Source organism: Scyliorhinus canicula, chromosome 2 (genome assembly GCF_902713615.1).
Source record: "Scyliorhinus canicula chromosome 2, sScyCan1.1, whole genome shotgun sequence".
Taxonomy (NCBI): Eukaryota; Metazoa; Chordata; class Chondrichthyes; order Carcharhiniformes; family Scyliorhinidae; genus Scyliorhinus; species Scyliorhinus canicula.
This window is the reverse complement of record NC_052147.1, coordinates 151,905,056-151,925,767: the sequence shown is the minus strand read 5'-3', so window position 1 is coordinate 151,925,767 and position 20,712 is coordinate 151,905,056. Positions and strand designations below refer to the sequence as shown.

Below are 20,712 nucleotides of genomic sequence, written 5' to 3'. Positions count from 1 at the left end.
GCAGAGATTGCTAGACAAAAATGACCTAACTCCCCCTTCCCCGTATTGAATCTGCTAACAGTTTAGTTTTCCCCAAAGAGGTTGATAAACTGCCACCTCCAAACAAACCCTAACATTGATCCTCTCAGGGCGAACTAAATTTTCTCAAGCCTGAGAAACCCAGCCGTATCGCTAACCCATAGCCCTGATTTTGGAGGCTTCGAGTCCTCCACACTAGTAAAATCCGTCTCCGGGCTACCAAGGAGGTGAAGGCCAAAACGACGGCCTCTCTCGCTCCCTGGACTCCCGAGTCTTCCAACACTCCAAAAATCGCCACCTCTGGACTCGGCACCACCCTTGTTTTTAGTGGCACCACCCTTGTTTTTAGTACCCTAGACATGACATCCGCAAATCCTTGCCAGAATCCCCTGAGCTTCGGACATTTGCCAAAACATATGGCCATGATTTGCGGGCCCTCCTGCACATCTCACATGCCTGTTCTCCACGCCAAAATACTTGCTCATCCGGGTCATCGTCATGTGTGCCCGGTGAACCACCTTGAATTGTATCAGGCTGAGACTGGCACATGATGAGGTCGCGTTGACTCTGCTCAGGGCATCGTCCCACAAACCCGCCTCTAACTCCTTTCGTTTTAGCTCACCTATCTGGGTTTCCTCCCACTCCACAAGTTCTTTGTAGATTTCCGATACCTTAACCTCCCCCACTCCCGTTCTACTCCCCCATTCCCGTTCTAGAGGCTACCTTGTCCTGTATCCCCTGTGGCGGTAGAAGCGGAAAGGTCAAAACCTGCCTTCGCACAAAATCCCACACCTGCAGATAACAAAATCCATTCCTTCCTGGCAATTCAAACTCCTCTTCCAGATCCTCCAAACAGGGAAAGCTCCCACCAATAAATAGATCCCCCAGCCTTTCAATCCCTGCTCTCTGCCACCTCCGAAACCCCCCCATCCATCCTCCCCGGTACAAACTGGTGATAACCACAAATTGGAGCCCACACCGACGCTCCCTCCACTCCCATATGCTTCTGCCACTGCCCCCAAACTCTCAGGGCCGCCACTACCACTGGGCTTATGGAGTGCCGGGCCGGCGAGACGGCAGAGGAGACATTACCAGGGCTCCTAAAATTGTGCATTTACATGAAGCCGCCTCCACCCGCTCCCACACCGTTGTCCCCCCCCCCCCCCCCCCCCCCACTACCTAATCATGGCTTATATTTGCCGTCCAGTAGTAGTTCCTAAAGTTCGGCAGTGCCAAACCCCCCCCACCTCGGCTCCGCTCCAGCACCACTTTCTTTACTCGTGGGGTTTTAGACCCCCACACAAACCCAGGGGTCACCGCATTCACCTGCTTCAGTCTATGACCTTTCATCAGAACCCCAGAACATGTTGAGAAATGTGTTTCTTCGAAGAGTTCCATTGCCTGATTCAAAATAAATCTCAGTAAATACATCACTGTGTTGTACAGAGTCACCAATATTTGTTTACAGCTATTTGATGGCTATTGATTTTGTTAAAGGTGGCACTTTTAGCACTTGGAAGAACAATGGACAGGATTTTCCGCTCCCTGCCACGAAGATCATGAATCCCAATCAGGTAGAGGATCCTGCGTCAGGCCAAATATGGGTTCCGCAGTGGGCGACAGACCCATTCCCAGTCTCTGGTCCTGCTCCGCCGGTGGTAACATGCAAACAGTTCAGATGCATTCATTTGAATGTGATTAACGGGCTAAAAGCCCAAATCTCTCCTCTCCCCGCCCTCCCCTCTTGTCTAACCCAATAGCTGATGAACAGATTAGACAATTTAATGAAGATGCAAGCCAGGAAGACTTCTCCTTTCCTCACATTTGTTCCCTCAGCCCTATACTTTTAAAACTGCAGGGTTATGAAGTGTCTGAGTCTTCCTAGAAAGTCCACAATACTTCATTCAATTTCAGAGTGCAGTACCTTTAACAAGATTTTGATTGACAGCTTAATAGTTTAAACACAGCAGAGAGGTTTATTTATCTTTTCTTTCACGCTTGAATAAATCTGAAGTACCCTCCATTGATCCTAACTTCAATGTTCATTAACAACCTTCTTCTAATTGACAGCTGCTGCCCACTTCAACAATGCCACGTGCTTTCTGCATTATTAAAAAAGAGGAGGCACTTTGTGTTTTTGACATGGGGGAGCCAGTCTCTGGTCACTGGGATCTGGGCGTCCATTAAAAATGGCGGCCCAAGACCAGCAAGTGCAGGGAAACCAGTGTGTTAACCACTATGCATGACTTTGCATGGTATTTATTTTTCTTAATTTTTCCAATTAAGGGGCAATTTAGTGTGGCCAATCCACTTCCTGCAAATCTTTGGGTTGTGGGATGAGACTCACGCAGACATGGGGAGAATGTTGAAACTCCACAGTGACCCAGGGCCGGGATCGAACCCGGGACCTCAGCACCGTGAGGCAGCTGTGCTACCCACTGCGCCACCATGCGTCCTTGATTTTACATAGTTACAGTATGAGAATACCATTTTGGCAACGTTCCTAGCTAGCACAAAAATATTCAGATTTTCCGTTGGCGAAGGCACTTAGTCTCTGAAACACAGAATCCCACCCTATGTCATCATTGACACTGAGTACAGATACAATATCAATTACCTGCGGACAGAGTGTGGTATGGGACACCCACCACCGGTAATAAGGAAATAAAAGATCACTGCAATTCCAAACAAAACAGAGCAGGTCTTTGTTTTTCTATACACAAGGATGTCATGTATTATTAAATCAAACAATCTGACACCAGCGGGTTTGCCATTGTACATTATCATGCAGCATGCCCTTACTTAAGCCCATTCAGACAGGGGAAAAGGCAATGATGGATTCCAGTCTGACGTGACCAATATTAGTCACTCTGCTGAAGTTTTATTGAACAAAAATACTAAGGACGAGACATTTCCCCCCATTAAAGGGGTTATATAAAAGCATGTAGCCACTATTGCAGTAATGCCCCGAGGTAAGCGGAGTGCTAGAATTAATTACATTATTTGTACACAAAATCGGCAGTGGAGCCTGACTAACCCAGATTTTCTACAGTTCCACTTAGTACAAATTTCAGTTTAGAGACTATACAATTCTGCAGCTCCACTGACCAGTATAAATTGATGTTTACAATCCACATCCTAGCAAACATCACAGCGGACTAATCTCAGTGACGACTGACAATGACGACTAACAGCTTTTCCAAATTTTAGAAACAGTACCAACCTTTTCCACTAATGAAGTGGACATCAACTGATTGACCACTAACCTCCTTATTGTTTTAATATGTTCCCCATGTGACTTCCCTTCATGAAATCATGACCACAGCTGGACAAGCACAGACAGTACAGATACTGTTCCTCCACGGGTATCAACAACCACAGATATATTTCATCTTCCAATTTCTTTGTACTGGATTTAGCTGTACCATTCCATGGCAACGCGAACTATTCCGGAGAAAGCTGACACTGTCTTAACTCCCCAAAGCAAAGGAGAGATGCCATTTTTGGAAATGCTCAAAAGATTTTATGCATTATTCAAACCAGACAATTAGATACTAGCAGCAATTCAAGCAGAATTCAATTGAACCAATGGTACATCATCAGCCATCAGAGCAACTGGAGTGAAGTGCTTACCACCAAGCTGGTCAACAGGCCAACTCTGTACTGTTGTCATCTTTCCATTTTACTGTTGGGAACAAAATGCTGCTAGAAATCTGGGACAAAAGAAAATGCTGAAAATCCAGGTTCCAATGATGAGCCATCAGCCAGAAGTGTTAACTCTGTTCCTCTCACCACAGCTGCTGCTTGACCGGCTGAGTATTTCCAGCAATGTCAGTTCAAACTTTTGTATTTTAGTCCATCTAATCATCCATGAAAACTATTTTTAACCAACGAATACAACTTCCCTTTCATTCTATTTTCAGACCTCACTTTTCATTGCATCACTGCCCATTTAGCTATCACTCATCACCACCTATGACTGAGCAAACAAACTGAGAACTCTGCCACAGTGTTACGAACAGCAGCTGGTAGATGTTTCTTCTCTGGGATTAAATGCCCTTCTCTCTGAATGATATTGTCTAACCAAAGCTGAGATAAGGAACTATAGAGGACAGGCAATTATTTTGCTATGCAGCACCGCTGGAGCTAGCTGCAGATATAGGTGCAGTGTTTTCTTTAAACTTCACCCAGTTCTACCATATTTGGGTTTGAGTTCAAAGAGGAAATATTCAGCATAGGCACAAGTTTCATACAAACAGAAAGGGTTGCTCAAAAAGCAAATAGATTATTCAATTTGCTCATCTTTTAGTTGCCATTCAGCCCATCGAACCTGCACCGGCCCTACGTAAGAGCATTCTACCTAGGCCCACGCCCCTCCCTATCCCTGTAACCCCACTTAACCTTTTGGACACTAAAGGACAATTTATCAGTGGCAGCAGTGCCAACCACTGTGCCACCGTGCCCTTGTGTCTTGCACAATTAACCTTTTTGCCATTTGATGACTCCTGCTCTTTACCACAGCACAGACCCCTCGCCTGACCATACATTTCCCTGGCCCGCTATTCTGTCATGGAATGAAACAGTGCAAGAAGCCATTCTTTCCATAATACCTGTTATTTGGTAGAGTTATGCAACTACCCTCATACCGCGCAATACCCCTATAAATGTTTTCTCCACAATTGGTTATCCAATTCCCTTTTGAAAGTTACTACTGAATCTGCTTCCACCACCCTTACATACAGTACTTTCCAGATAGCAACAGCTTGTTGTGTTAAAGTGGTGCTTCCTCATGTCACCTCTGGCTCTTTTACCAATCACCTTAAATCTATCTGTTGGCTACTGACCTTCCTGCCACAGGAAACAGCTTCTCCTTATTCACCCTATCAGAACCATTCATGATTCTGAACACCTCCAACTATCAAACCTCCTTTGAAGCGTCTATGATCCAGCACGAACAACCCCAGCTTCACCGGCCTCTCAACATAACAGAAGTCCTTCACCCCAGCACCATTTCATAAATCACTTTTACACCCTCGCTGTGACCATGATACCCTCCCTAAAGTGAGTGGTGCCCAGAACATGAACACAATACTGCAGCTAAGACCTAACCAGTGTTTGATAAAAGCTTACCATATCTTTCCTGTCCTCTTTTCCCATTCTCTACCTCGACTAATAAAGCTAATGCATACTTTTTTTTAAAATAAATGAATTTTATTGAGTTTTCATATTTTATATATGACAAATTACAAATTATTAGAGAGAAAAAAAGAAAACACAAAAATTTAACATGTATATTTACAGGTAAGCATCTTCAGAACAACAATTGTGGCCGCCCCCTTTAGCCGGCATACATATTTTACATTCCCCAATATGGCCAGGGCACATGTTTATAGGCATTTATTTATAGTTTGGTTTTGGGCCTTGGCTTGCCATCAAACCCCCATACCGAGCCCGTAGCCCCCCCCCCCCCCCCCCCCCCCCCCCCCCCCGGCTACCCCCGATTCCCGTCCATTTTCCCCTTGATTCTTGGCCACCCGACTATTCTTCCTCTTGTACGTTGGCCACAAACAGGTCCCGGAACAATTGCATGAATGGCTCCCACGTTCTATGGAAGCCGTCGTCTGACCCTCGGATGGCGAATTTGATTTTCTCCATTTGGAGAGATTCCGAGAGGTCGGACAGCCAGTCTGCAGCTCTGGGCGGTGCTGCTGACCGCCAGCCAAACAGGATTCTACGGTGGGCGATCAGTGAGGCAAAGGCAAGGGCGTCCGCCCTCATCCCCAGGAATAGATCTGGCTGGTCTGAAACCCCGACGACCGCCACTATCGGGCATGGCTCCACCCTCACCCCCACCACTTTGGACATAGCCTCGAAGAAGGCTGTCCAGTACTCCACAAGTCTGGGGCAAGACCAGAACATGTGGGCGTGGTTGGCCGGGCCTCTTTGGCACCGTTCACATCTGTCCTCCACCTCCGGGAAGAACCTACTCATACGGTTTCTCGTTAAGTGGGCTCTATGTACCACTTTTAGTTGCGTCAGGCTGAGCCTTGCGCACGTGGAGGTGGAGTTGACCCTATGCAGTGCTTCGCTCCAGAGTCCCCACCCTATCTCCGTCCCCAGGTCGTCCTCCCATTTCCTTCTTGTTGTGTCCAGTATGGTGTCGTCCCTTTCTACCAGTCGGTCATACATGTCGCTACAGTTCCCTTTCTCTAGGATACTTGCGTCCAGTAGGTCTTCCAGTAGTGTCTGTCGTGGCGGTTGTGGGTACGTCCTTGTCTCCTTTCGTAGGAAGTTTTTGAGCTGCAGGTACCGTAGCTCGTTCCCCCCAGCTAGCTGAAATTTCTCTGTCAGTTCGTCCAGTGTTGCGATCCTGTCGTCCGTGTATAGGTCCCTGACTGTCAGTGTCCCCCCGTCCTGCCTCTACCTTTTGAAGGTGGCGTCAGTCAGTGCTGGTGTGAACCTATGGTTGTTGCAGATGGGAGCCTTGTCCGACATTTTGGTCAGGCCAAATTGCTGCCGCAGTTGGTTCCAGGATTGGAGGGTGGCCGTCACCACTGGGCTGCTGGAGTGTTTTTTGGGTGGGGATGGGAGTGCTGCCGTGGCGAGGGCCCGGAGGGAGGTCCCCATGGAGGAGGCCTCCTCCGCACGCACCCACTCGGCTTCTGGCTCCTGGATCCATCCCCTTACTCGCTCGGCTGTTGCCGCCCAGTGGTAGAATTGTAGATTCGGGAGGGCTAGCCCCCCCCCCCTGGATTTTGTTTTTTGTAGGACCTTCTTTGGGATCCTAGCATTTTTACCCCCCCCATACGAACTCAATGATAAGTTTGTCCAGCGCTTTGAAAAAGGCCTTGGGGATGTAGATCGGAATGGATCTAAACAGGAAGAGGAACCTGGGCAGTACGTTCATTTTGATCGTCTGGACTCTCCCCGCAAGGGAGAGCGGGAGTGTGTTCCATCTTTGCAGGTCCTTTAGTGCTCCCCCCTCCCCCCCCCCCCCCCCCCCCCCCCCCCCCCGCGGGTGTACTGGGAAGATCTCACTTTTGCTCATGTTGAGTTTGTAGCCCGAGAAGGCTCCAAACTCTTTCAGGAGCGCGATAATTCCGTCCATGCTGCTTTGTGGGTCCGAGATATAAAGGAGCAGATCATCCGCATAGAGTGAGACTCTGTGCTCTCTACCTCCCCTTCGGATCCCCCTCCAATTTTTTGCTGCCCTGAGCGCGATTGCTAGCGGTTCGATTGCTAGTGCGAACAGCAGCAGGGACAGTGGGCATCCTTGTCTGGTGCCCCTGTGCAGCTGGAAGTATTGGGAGTTGGTATTGTTGGTCCATACACTCGCCAAGGGAGCGTTGTATAGGAGCTTTACCCAAGCGGTGAACCCTGTTCCAAGCCCGAACCGCTCCAGTACCTCTGAGGTATTTCCATTCGACTCTGTCGAAGGCCTTTTCTGCGTCCAGGGAGACGATCACCTCTTGTGTTCTCTCCCCGGAGGGGGTCATTATCACGTTCAGCAGGTGCCTGATGTTCGCGGTAAGCTGTCTACCTTTGACGAAGCTCGTCTGGTCCTCTGTGACCACCTCAGGTACACAGTCTTCTAGCCTTTTGGCTAGGATTTTGGCCAGAATTTTGGCGTCTGCGTTCAGCAGAGATATGGGTCTGTATGACCCACATTCCGTTGGGTCTTTGTCTTTCTTAGGTATCAGCGATATTGAGGCCTGTGCTAGCGTGGGTGGCAGTGTGCCCCGAGCTAGCGAGTCTGTGAACATCTCCCGCAGGTGCGGGGCCAGCGCTGTCGCGAATTTTTTGTAGAAGACCTCCGGGAATCCGTCCGGTCCCGGCGCCTTCCCCGTCTGCATGGAGCTAATGCTGTCCATGATCTCTCCCAGTGCTAGTGGTGCTTCCAGGTCCCGTTTTCTGCCCTCTCCCACGACTGGTATGTCCAGTCCATCAAGAAACCGGTTCATCCCAGCCTTCCCCGTTGGGGGCTCTGAGGTGTACAGCTCTTGGTAGAAGGCCTTGAAGGTTTTGTTAATCCTCTGTGGTTCCGTTTCCAACGTGCCTCTGGTACCCCTGATTTGCCCAATTTCTCTGGTGGCTGCCTGCTTTCTTAGCTGGTGTGCCAACAGGCGGCTGGCTTTGTCTCCGGGTTCGTACAGGGCCCCGTGTGCCTGGCGGAGTTGGTGTACTGCTTTCCTGGTGGAGAGCAGGTCAAAGTTCCTTTGTAATTCTTTTCTCTCCGACAGGAGCTCTACGGTCGGGGCCTCGGAGTATTTACGGTCTACCTCCAGTATGGAGTCGACCAGCTTCTGCCTGGCCACCCTTTCCTCCCTATCTCTTTGCGCTTTGAAGGCAATGATTTCCCCTCTTAGTACGGCCTTAAGCGCTTCCCAGAACGTGGAGGATGAGACCTCCCCTTTATGGTTGTTCTCCGTGTACTCCGCTATGGCCCGCGCTATCCTTTCGCTGAAGGCCTTGTCAGCTAGTAAGGCACCGTCCAACCTCCATGTGGGGCGCTGGGCCCTTCCCGTCTCCAGCCGCACGTCCATGTAGTGTGGGGCGTGGTCTGATATCACAATTGCGGAGTATTCCACCTTGTCTATCCCTGGAAGCACCGTTTTCCCCACCACAAAGAAGTCAATTCTGGTGTACACGTTGTGTACTGGGGAGAAGAAGGAGAATTCTTTCTCTCCTGGGTGGGCGAATCTCCAGGGGTCCACTGCTCCCATCTGCTCCATAAAGTGACCGAGTTCCCTTGCCATGTTTGAGGTTTTCCCCGTTTTGGGGTTTGATCTGTCCGTCTTTGGATCCTGTACACAGTTGAAGTCCCCCCCCCCATGATTAGTCGGTGCGTCGCTATGTCCGGGATTTCTGCCATGGTCTTTTGGCTGAAGCTCGTGTCGTCCCAGTTGGCCGCGTACACGTTGACTAGAACTACCGGCGCCCCATCCAGGGCCCCGCTGACCATGACATACCGCCCCCCTGGGTCTGTAACCGTCTTTGTCGCCCTAAACCTTGTCCTCTTGCCGATCAGGATCGCCACCCCCCCTGGCCCTTGTCCCATAACAGGAATGGTAGGTTTGTCCCACCCAGCCCTTTCTTACCCGCAGTTGGTCCTGCTCCCTCAGGTGCGTCTCTTGGAGGAAGACTATGTCGGCCCTCATGTTTCTGAGGTGGGTGAGGACTCTAGATCTCTTCACTGGGCCGTTAAGTCCCCTTACGTTCCAGGTGATTATCCTGGTGGGGGGCTTCTGCCCCCTCGCTCCTGTGGGATTAACCATATTTGTCCGGTGGACGCGCCCCTGCCCTCTGGGGTTTCCCTTTGTTAGGGGGCCGTCCAGGATGGCCACTATCACTGCTCTCCCCATGCGGTCGGGTCTCTGCGCTCCGGGGTTTCCCCTTGTCCCAGGGGCACCCGCCATGGCCGTCCACTGTGTGTCCGCCACGCGGGTAGTCCCCTGCACTCCGGGGGCCCCCTTCGCCCACAGACCGTACTGGGTGGGTGCTTGCAGCGGTTCCCTGTTTCGAGCCCTTGGTTGTGGCACTTTGTGGCCCTGTTCCTTTTCTGGCCTCTTTTGTCCCTTTGTCCCTGCATTTCCCCTCCCTGGTCTCTCGCACCCTGAGTGCCCCCCCCCCCCCCCCCACCGCTCTCTCCCTTTTCCCCCCTCCCCTGTATACCCCTCCTTTGCCCCTCTATCCCCGATAATGCATACTTTTTAACAGCCTTTGTAATTTGTCCTGCAAACTTCAAAGATTTGTGCAAATAGATCTCCAGGTCTCTCTGTACTTACAACCTCTTTAACATTATATCATTCAGTTTATATTTCCTCTCCTCATTCCCTTGATCAAAAAGAATCACTTCACAATGCTCTGTATTAAATATTGGGTCACGTGCCTTTCCATTTCACCAATGCCTTCCTGAAATTCATTAATATCCTGCTTACTGTTTACTACATTCAGGTTTCAAACCACCTGCAAACTTTAAAATTCCATATATACCTAAATCTAGGTCATTAGTATATCAAAAAGAGCTGTTCTACCAATATAGACAACTGGAACACCACTGAATACTTCTCTCCAATTGAAAAACAACCGTTCGGCACTACTCTCCGCTTTCTGTCTCTTAGACAATTTTGTATCTACAATGACACTGATATTCTAATGTCATGGGCTTCAATTTGGCTCATGTCTAATTTATGGTTCTTTGTCAAAACACGTTTGAGAGTCTACATAAACAACATCAACCTCATTATTCTCATCAACCCTCTTCTTCAAAGAACTCAGCTAATACGGCCAATCATATTTTGCCTTGAACAAATCCCTGCTGACTTTAATTTATCAACCCATAAATTTCCAAATGACAATTAATTTTATTATATCTGAAAGTTATATATTTAGCTTGGTTCTCTACTGCATTAGGCACCCCACATTGGTCTTTTTCGGTCTCATTTCAACCTCCATATCTTTTGTCATCAAGGGAGTTGCAGCTTAAAGTTCTGATGAAAGGCATCAATCTGAAATGCAAACTCTGTTTCTCTCGCCACAGGTACTGCCTGGCCTGCTGAGTATTTCTGGTATTTTCTGTCTTTATTTATCCACAGATATGCATAAAGCAGTTCTGTACATAATGTTATGTACAATTTCCGACCACTGGGTGGCAGTGTAAACCCACACGTGACCCTGTGACTGGAGAGTTGGGAGTAGGTTGTGTTGGAGGTTAGACGTATTTTGCAGTAGCTCTACAATAGTTAGTGTTAGGGGGGCTTTCGGTTGCGGTGATGCGGAGCTAAGCCGCACGTTCGGTAGCTCCCGCTATTTTTGGTCTTTTGGGCTCTTTTAAGGGCCCGTAGCGGTGCTGGTTGGACTTTTCCCCGTGTGGGAACACATCCACTGTGCTTATCTGCTGGTGGATGGACTGGACCAGGAGCGGAGCGGTCAAAAAATCGGCTTTGGAGCAGAGAAAGGTGCGAGGCAGGAAATACAAGATGGCGGCGGGCAGAGAACCAGCAGCGTGGCAGCAGTGGGCGCAGGAGCAACAGGAGCTGCTTTAGCGCTGCTTCAGAGAGCTGAAGGCTGAGATCCTGGAACCGTTTAAGGCCTCGCTGGACAAGCTCATGGCGACTCAGACGGCTCAGGGTGCAGAGATCCAAGAGCTACGGCAAAAGGCCTCGGAGAGCGAGGAAAAACGCCTAGGCCTGGCAGTGAAGGTGGAGTCGCACGAGGCGCTCCACAAGAAGTGGCTAACGAGAATGGAGGAGATGGAGAACCGCTCCCGTCGGAAGAACCTGCGGATTCTGGGCCTCCCGGAGGGGCTGGAAGGTTCGGATTTGGGGGCCTACGTGACTGTGATGCTGAACTCGTTAATGGGCGCGGGGTCATTCCAGGGACCCTTGGAGCTGGAGGGTGCCCATCGAGTGCTGTTGAGGAAGCCCAGGCCGAACGAGCCGCCTAGGGCAGTGCTGGTCCGTTTTCACCGCTTCGTTGACCGTGAGTGTGTGCTGAGATGGGCGAAGAAGGAAAGGAGCAGCAAGTGGGAGAATGCAGAGATCAGGATCTATCAGGACTGGAGCGCGGAGGTAGTGAAGAGAAGGGCAGGTTTCAATCGGGCGAAGGGAGTGCTTCACAGGAAGGGGTGAAGTTTGGCCTGCTACAGCCTCTGGGTCACTTACAAGGATCGCCAGCTGTACTTCGATTCTCCGGAGGAGGCCTGGGCCTTTGACCAGGCAGAGAAGCTGGACTCGAACTGAGGACTGGGGGGCTGGGGAATGATGTACAAAGTCTCGGCTTTGTCCCCCTTGGTATCCTTTCGCTTTTATTGGTTGTGTTTGATGATGCCTTTTTGCTTTTCTGCTTTTTGGGGCTGTTATTTATTTATTTGGGTGCTTTTTCGTTTTTTCACTGGTGGAGGGCGGGGGAGCTGTTTGCGGTCCCGCTGGGTCATGTGCCCGTTGTTTTCCCGCATGTTGGGTCGGGAGGGGTCGGGGTTTGGGATGGAAGCGCGGGTTTTCTTCCCGCGCTGGAGGAGCAGTGGGCGGGGCCGGCACTGGGACGGGGGAATGGTGGTTGTGTTGCATCGGGGGGGGATCATTGGGATGGTGGGAGCAAGGGGGGGGGGGGGGTGGGGGGGGGGGGTAGCGGGTTGCTGCTGCAGGGGCCAAAGGGGAACTGCTGGTGACGGGGTAGGTTGGGAGGGGGGTCTGCCACCGTGGGGAACGGGCCAGGGGGTTCTACGGGCACGTGGTGAGCCGAGGGAGAGCTATGGCTGACCGGCGCAGAGGGAGGGGAAGACCCCCCAGATTTGGCTGGTCACATGGAACTTGAGGGGGCTGAATGGACCGGTGAAGCGGTCCCGGGTCTTGGCGCATTTGAAGGGGCTGGGAGCGGACGTGGCTATGCTCCAGGAGACTCACCTTAAGGTGGAGGATCAGGAGAGGCTGAGAAGAGGCTGGGTTGGGCAGGTGTTTCACTCGGGGCTTGATGCGAAGAATCGAGGGGTGGCGATTTTAGTTGGCAAAAGCTTGTCGTTTGTGGCGTCGAGTGTGGTGGCGGACAGTGGAGGTAGATACGTAATAGTAAGTGGTAGGCTTCAAGGGGAGCGGGTGGTTCTGGTTAATGTGTACGCCCCCAACTGGGACGATGCGGGCTTTATGCGGCGAATGTTGAGCCGGATCCCGGACCTGGAGACGGGGGGGGGCTTGATCTTGGGAGGGGATTTTAATACCGTGTTGGATCCAGCTCTGGATCATTCGAGGTCAAGGACGGGCAAGAGGCCAGCGGCGACCTCAGTGCTGAGGGGGTTCATGGATCAGATGGGAGGGGTAGACCCTTGGGGGTTTTTGAGACTGGGAGGTAGGGAGTTTTCCTTTTTCTCCCATGTCCACAAGGCTTATTCCCGGATTGACTTTTTTGTCCTCAGCAGGGCACTAATCCCGAGAGTGGTGGGGGCGGAGTATTCGGCGATAGTCATATCTGACCATGCTCCGCATTCGGTGGACATGGAGCTGGAGGAGGGGAAGGATCAGCGCCGGCTGTGGAGGTTGGATGTGGGGCTTCTGTCAGAGGAGGAAGTATGTGGGCGGGTCCGTAGGGGTACAGAGTGGTATTTGGAAGCTAATGACAATGGGGAGGTGCAGGTTGGGATGGTCTGGGAAGCGTTGAAGGCGGTAGTTAGAGGGGAGCTGATATCTATTCGGGCGCACAGGGAGAGGGGGGGAGAGGGTTGAGAGGGAGAGGTTGGTGGAAGAAATGGTAAGGGTGGACAGGAGGTATGCGGATGTCCCGGAAGAGGGGCTTTTGAGGAAGCGTCGCAGTCTCCAAGCGGAGTTCAATATACTGACCACCCGGAAGGCGGAGGCGCAGTGGAGGAGGGCGCAGGGGGCGGTATATGAGTACAGGGAGAAGGCAAGTCGGATGCTGGCCCACCAGCTCCGGAAGCGGGAGGCAGCGAGAGAGATAGGGGGAGCCCCAGATGCAGGAGGGAACCTGGTGCGGAGTGGTAGGGACATTAATAGGGTGTTCAGATCCATTTACGAGTAGCTGTACCGGTCGGTGCCCTCTAGGGAGGTGGGTGGGATGGACCGCTTTCTGGATAAGCTGGAGTTCCCAAGAGTGGAGGATGAGCGGATGGAGGGTCTGGGGGCCCCAATCGAGTTGGAGGAGCTGATAGAGGCGCTGGGGAGCATGCAGACAGGGAAAGCACCAGGACCTGACGGGTTCCCGGTGGAGTTTTATAAGAAGTTCTCAGATCTGCTGGGCCCGCTGCTTGTGAGGACCCTGAATGAGGTGTGGGGGGGGGGGGGGGGGGGGGGGGGGGGGGGGGGGCGGAGAAAACTTGTGACAGGGTGGAGTGGAACTACCTGCGGGAGGTGCTGAGGAGGTTTGGGTTTGGTGAGGGATTCATTAGCTGGGTGAGGCTGCTGTATAGCTCCCCGGTAGTGAGTGTGGTGACGAATGGGAGGAGGTCGGAGGACTTTCGGCTGTCCCGGGGGATGAGGCAGGGGTGCCCCTTGTCTCCCCTGCTCTTCGCGTTAGCGATTGAGCCCTTGGCCATGGCGCTGAGGGATTCGAAGAACTGGAGGGGGAGGAGCACCGGTTGTCGCTGTACGCGGATGATGATTTACTGTTGTACATCGCGGATCCGGCGGGGGGGATGCCAGAGGTGCTGAGGATACTTGGGGAGTTTGGGGATTTTTTGGGCTATAAGCTCAATGTGGGGATGAGTGAGCTGTTTGTGCTGCACCTGGGGGACCAGGAGAGGGAGATAGGAGAGCTCCCGTTGAAGAGGGCGGAGAGGAGCTTTAGATATCTTGGGGTCCAGATAGCTCGGAGCTGGGGGGCCCTGCATAGGCTAAACTTTTCGAGGCTGGTGGGACAGATGGAGGAGGAGTTTAGGAGGTGGGATGCGCTGCCACTCTCTTTGGCTGGTAGGGTCCAGTCAGTTAAGACGACAGTGCTCCCGAGGTTTTTGTTTCTCTTCCACTGCCTCCCCATATTGATCCCGAAGGCTTTTTTTAGGAGGGTTAATAAGAGTATTCTGGGGTTCGTGTGGGCGCGGAAGACCCCGAGAGTGAGGAGGGTATTCCTAGAGCGAGGCAGGGAGGTAGTCGGGTTGGCATTGCCCACCTTGTGTGGGTATTACTGGGCTGCGAATGTGGCAATGATTCGTAGGTGGGTGATGGAGGGGGAGGGTGCCGCATGGAAGAGGTTGGAGGTGGTGTCCTGTGTGGGTATGAGTTTGGAGGCATTGGTGATGGCCCCGCTCCCACTCCCCTCGGCAAGGTATTCTACGAGTCCAGTAGTGGTGGCTTCCCTCAGAATTTGGGGGCAGTGGAGGCGGCATAGGGGGGAAGTGAAGGCCTCAGTGTGGGCCCCGATACGGGGCAATCACCGGTTTGCACCAAGGAGAATAGATGGTGGTTTTTTGAGTTGGCATAGGGCAGGCATCAGGCGGATGGGAGACCTTTTCCTCGATGGGAAGTTTACGACTTTAGAGGATTTGGAGGGGAAGTGGGGTCTCCCCCTTGGGAATATTTTCAGATATATGCAGATTAGGGTGTTTGTTAAGCGGCAGGTGGCGGAGTTCCCGCTACTGCCGCCTAGGGGGGTGCAGGATAGGGTACTCTCGGGGACGTGGGTCAGAGAGGGCAGGATCTCGGCAATTTATCAGGTGATGCAGGAGGAGGAAGAGGCCTCGGTGAAAGAGCTGAAAGCGAAGTGGGAGGAGGAGCTGGGGAGGAGATCGACGAGGGGACGTGGGCGGACGCCCTGGGGAGGGTGAACTCGTCCTCTTCTTGCGCACGGCTCAGCTTAATTCAGCTGAAGATGCTGTATAGGGTGCACATGACTGGGACCAGGATGAGCCGTATCTTTGGGGGAAGAGGACAGGTGTTCGGGAGGCCCGGCGAATCACACCCACATGTTCTGGGCATGTCCGGCGTTGGAGGGGTTTTGGAAGGGGGTGGCGGGGACCTTGTCCAAGGTGGTCGGTTCCAGGGTGGAACCGGGCTGGGGGCTCGCGATCTTTGGGGTAGCATCGGAGCCAGGAGTGCAGGAGGCGAGAGAGGCCGGTATCCTGGCCTTTGCGTCTCTAGTAGCCCGGCGTAGGATTCTTTTACAGTGGAAGGACGCGAAGCCCCCGAGCCCAGAGGCCTGTATTAACGACATGGCCGGGTTCATCAGGCTGGAGAAGGTCAAGTTTGCCCTGAGGGGGTCGGTACAAGGGTTCTTCCGGCGGTGGCAGCCCTTTCTCGATTTTCTGGCAGAGGGTAAGAGGGTGGTCAATCTCAGCACCAACCTGGGGGGGGGGGGTTAGGGATCTGTTAAGGAGGTTTTTTTTGTGACTGTTTGTTTGCTACTTTCTTTTTTTTGTACTGCTATTTATTTACTGCTCTGTATTGTGGGGGGGGGGGGGGGGTTCTTCTTTCTGTTTATTTCTATACCGTGCTTATTTTATTGTTGGGAGAAAATTTGTTGTTGAAAAATTTGAATAAAAATCAATTTTTTTAAAAAAATAGTTAGTTAGTAGTTTGTTAATTTATTTACCCTAGTTATCTTTATCACACACTTGTTCCATAGTAAATTATTTAAACTCGAGTAGTTCAACATTCACTTCAGCCAGTCTGCAGAACATGACACACAGTATATCGCTTTTGTTCCCGTATCTGTTTCTTTCATATTTATCTGAATGGAACTATTTGCGTTTAACTGTGAAGTTTACTTCTTTTTGCAACATGCCTTGCTTTCACCCTTGTCTCACCTGTCCTCCTGCAACAATAGCCCCAAAGAGATGAATAAGGCAGCACTTCAGACTCTCCTTCAGATGCTCGCTCTCTTGAAAACACTCTAAGGGAAGAAAAAACACATTGGTTACTTAAAAGGCAGTTTACATTGCAGAAAACCCAAGTGAGAGAGAGTGGGGCTTGCCGAAAACCCATTACAAACATGGGGTAAGAATGGGGTAAAAATCATTGGATTCTGACTGGTAATCACCTTAGGTAACTTCAAAAACATTTCACTTGCTTGGGTGGCAATGTCATCGTTGAGGTTGTTTACGTCTTCAGATAACATAAGCCATAATGATTTAGCTTGAGGTAGTCTTGCGTGTGAGAAAAACCCTCAACAACTTAATCTCTTCAGATCCATTTTACACTTCAAGCACCATCACCTTCACTTAACGTTTTTCTCCAGGAAGTAAATGGAGCTTGTTTTGTTTATTCGGAATTTGCGTTTACCCTTTATCTGTTTCTAATTCCGATGTTCTTCCTTTGGCCCATTTCCGACAGAGAACATACAAACATAAGAATTAGGAGGAGTAGCTTGGGCCTGCTCCACCATTTGATAAGATCATGGCTGATCTCTTTGTGACATTGAATCCACTTTCCTGTCTACCCCATATAACCTTTGACTGCCATGTTCAAAATATTCAATAGCCCAGCTTGCACTGCTTTCTGGGTAAGACAATTTCACAGACAGACAACCCTCTGAAAGAAAATAATCCTCCTGATTTCCTCTTAAATAAGAGACCACGTATTTTTAAACTGCACCCGCTATTTCTAGTCTCTCCCACAAGGGGACACATCCTTTCAGCATCCACCCTGTCAAGTCCCCTCAGGATCTTACGTGCTTCAGTAAGATCACCTCTAATCCTCCTAAACTCCAATGGATACAGGTTCAACCTTTCCTACTGAGAAACAGTTTCATGGCTATCCCCAGCATTGTGATATTTCACTCATAGCCATTCCTCGCAGGATTGTTGGTGCGCTTTCTGACTAGGGGGAATAGGAGGAATGAGTGAGGAAGAAAATCTGGTCACCCAGCCTCACCGCCAGCACTTACAGCAAAGTCACTGGGTAACATTTTGGAGCAAGGACCCTGACCAATATTCCACTTCCTAGGTCAAAGACCGAACCCAATCATAAGGTCCCCATCTAATGCCTCAGTTGACAATGGCTGAATCATATTGCCACAGATCAAACCCAAAATACAATTGGATTTTATGCTTCAGTGCATTTGCCCATGGGTCACCAGGAAGTCCTTTTACCAATGTTGATAACACAAAAACTGAGTACAAACGAATTAGAGACAAAGTGGCCAGCATAAATGTGGTTAGTAGCATAACCATGTTTCACAGTCATCCAAGAATGTATTCATATGTAGTATGTAAGGAACATATGCTTTCAAATATATTTCAAGAGATACAGTCACATGAGATAGGTCAGACAGCTCTTTATAAATTTAGAGTACCCAATTCTTTTTTTTCTAATTAAGGGACAGTTTAGCATGGCCAATCCACCTACCCACATCTTTGGGTTGTGGGGGTGAGACCCACACAAACATGGCGCCGAGGCCCCCGTGTCACTGTCCATGTGGAGTTTGCACATTCTCTTCGTGTCTGCGCAGGTCTCACCCCCACATCACAAAATTATTTGCAGGGTAGGGGGATTGGCCACGCTAAATTGCCCCTTAATTGAAAAAAAAAAATTGGATACTCAAAAAAGGAATAAATATTGATGGGGGAGGAACTTCCCTGCTCTTGTTCAAATATTGTCATGGGAACTTTTATGATCATTTAGGAGGATAGTCAGAGCATCGGTTTAACGTCTAATCCATAAAAGGTAAGTTTGGAGCAAAACAATAACAGAAGTGTATCTTGGAATCACGCTCTGTTTAAGTATGTATATTAATCTAAGTAGCTACCTTTCTGATAATGTTGAGAGAAGCATTCCTCACAATGGGTTCTCACTTGCCCTGATTTATCACTGTCAAGGAAACATTAAGTTATACCACAACTCAGTAGGCTAATCTCTGATGATTGATGAAGGTTGCGTAAAATTTTGTTGTTAAAGCAGATCAAATAACTGCCTTCAAATTTTTCCTTTTTTATTAGAATAGAAAGTTAAAATTCTAAGTAGCAACAATTAGGGGCAGCACGGTAGCATGGTGGTTAGCATAAATGCTTCACAGCTCCAGGGCCCCAGGTTCGATTCCCGGCTGGGTCACTGTCTGTGCGGAGTCTGCACGTCCTCCCCGTGTGTGCGTGGGTTTCCTCCGGGTACTCCGGTTTCCTCCCACAGTCCAAAGATGTGCGGGTTAGGTGGATTGGCCATGCTAAATTACCCGTAGTGTCCTAAAAAGTAAGGTGGGGGGGGGGGGGTTGTTGGGTTACGGGTATAGGGTGGATACGTGGGTTTGAGTAGGGTGATAATTGCTCGGCACAACATCGAGGGCCGAAGGGCCTGTTCTGTGCTGTATTGTTCTATGTTCTATGTTCAATTAACTTCCTTTCAAGAGCAGAAACAGGTCAAGATGAAATTTCTGATCTTGTTTCTGACTGCAAGCTTAACTCAGAAGTAAATAAGAAACAAGAGGCGAGGTCTGGAACTGATCAATCCAACAATTAAACAAGAGGAGTTATACCTACCACTGAAGCACAAGGTTCACGAATGAAGTGTGATAAAATGTAATTTAACCTACAAAACTTTATCACCACAAGATCAAATGGGGCTGAAATAATGTTAAATAGTTGGAAGAAGGACTTCCAGTGGGGCCATGGAGTGAGTGATCGCACATTTGGTGGCTCCCGCTCGAGGTGGAATTACTTGGTCCCTTTTCACCCAATTTAAGGGGTGTTTGCTGGTGTGAGGTGTATGAGCACTGAGAAATAGTCATGCTCAATCGGTGGGGCCAGTTTATGGCTTACCAGATGAGGTGTGTAATGAGTAAGAGGCAGCAGCCTGGCCAAGAGGTTATTCAAGGTGTGAAAGATGATGGAGAGTTCTGGGGTGGCATTGTTCTACTGAGTAACTGGTGGACTTTCTGAAGGTGGACTTTCCAGCAGCAGAGGCAGGCCTCAGAGGATCTGGCAATGGTGGTGGAGCCGCTACGGGTGGCTGTCGAGAGAGTGGAGCAGAGGCTGGAAGGGCAGGGTCTGGTGCTTCAGAAGGTGGAAAGGCGGTGGGTGGGCATGATGACCGGTTGGCCTCGTTGGAAGCAGAGATGGTGCTTATGGCGGAGAGTCAGAAGAGGTGGCGGGAGAAGGAGGAGGACCTAGAAAATCATTCCAGGAGGCAGAATATCCAGATCGTGGGGGTTGAGGGTACACAGGCCACAGAGTATGTGGTAAATACATTCAAGAAGCTGGTGGGGGAGTCTTTGACCATCTCCACACCCACCCCCCACCCGCCAGAGGTGGATCGAACACATAGGCCGTTGAGGAGGAGGAGGAGGCTGAAGGTGGGGGACCCGCCGAGGGCGATGGTAGTGCAGCTGCATGGTTTTTTCGACAAGAAGATACTGAGGTGGACGAAGGAAACGTACTTGGATCCACCAGGACTTGGGTGTGGAGTTGGCAAAGCGGTAGGTCGGCTTCAATCAAATCAAGGCGGCCCTCTACAATGTTAGGAGTGATGCTTGGGGTATATCCTCCTCGCCTGTGGGTCACACACCAGAATTGAGAGTTTTATTTTGACATGCCGGAGGAGGCGAGTCAATTTATTTATTTATTTTTTAAATTTTAGAGTGCCCAATTCATTTTTTCTAATTAACGGGCAATCTAGCGTGGCCAGTCCACCTATCCTGCACATCTTTGGGTTGTGGTGACATGGGGAGAATGTGCAAACTCCACACGGACAGTGACAATGAGCCCAGATCGGACCTGGGACCTCAGCACCGTGAGGAAGCAGTGCTAAACACTGCGCCACCGTGCTGCCCAGCGAGTCGATTTTTTAATTTCTTTATTTTAAAATTTAGAGTACCCAATTCATTTTTTTTTCCAATTAAGGGGCAATTTAGCGTGGCTAATCCACCTACCCTGCACATCTTTTGGATTGTGGGGGCGAAACCCACGCAAACAAGGGGAGAATGTGCAAACTCCACATGGCAGTGACTCAGAGCCGGGATCGAACCTGGGACCTCGGCGCCGTGAGGCCGCAGTGCTAACCCAGTGCGCCACCGTGCTGCCCCAGCGAGTCAATTTATGAGACCATGGACTGGGAGGTGTGTGAAGTCATTGAACTTTGGAAATGTTAAGGTGCGGGAATCTGAGTTTACATAACCAGCAGCCTAGTGTATTTAATGTGTCTGGGTGAGGAGTGGGTAAGTGCGTTTTACTGTTTTTGGGGAATTATGGGTGAAGGGCAGCTAGGAAGGGGGGTAGGCGGTGGTTTCAAGTTGGGGGGGTCATCACGCTAGCTGGTTGGCTAG

General features: G+C 50.4%; 1 protein-coding gene across 5 annotated transcripts in view; it reads right to left on the bottom strand.

Moving 5' to 3' along the window:
- Window positions 1–20,712, bottom strand: part of nbeal1 (neurobeachin-like 1) — a 355,441-nt gene that overhangs the window by 178,821 nt on the left and 155,908 nt on the right. For all 5 annotated transcript variants that reach the window (XM_038787846.1, XM_038787851.1, XM_038787847.1 and 2 more), the window contains exon 7: window positions 16,268–16,353. In XM_038787846.1, the coding sequence (XP_038643774.1) occupies window positions 16,268–16,353 (86 nt within the window). The remainder of the gene's footprint in view (window positions 1–16,267; window positions 16,354–20,712) is intronic.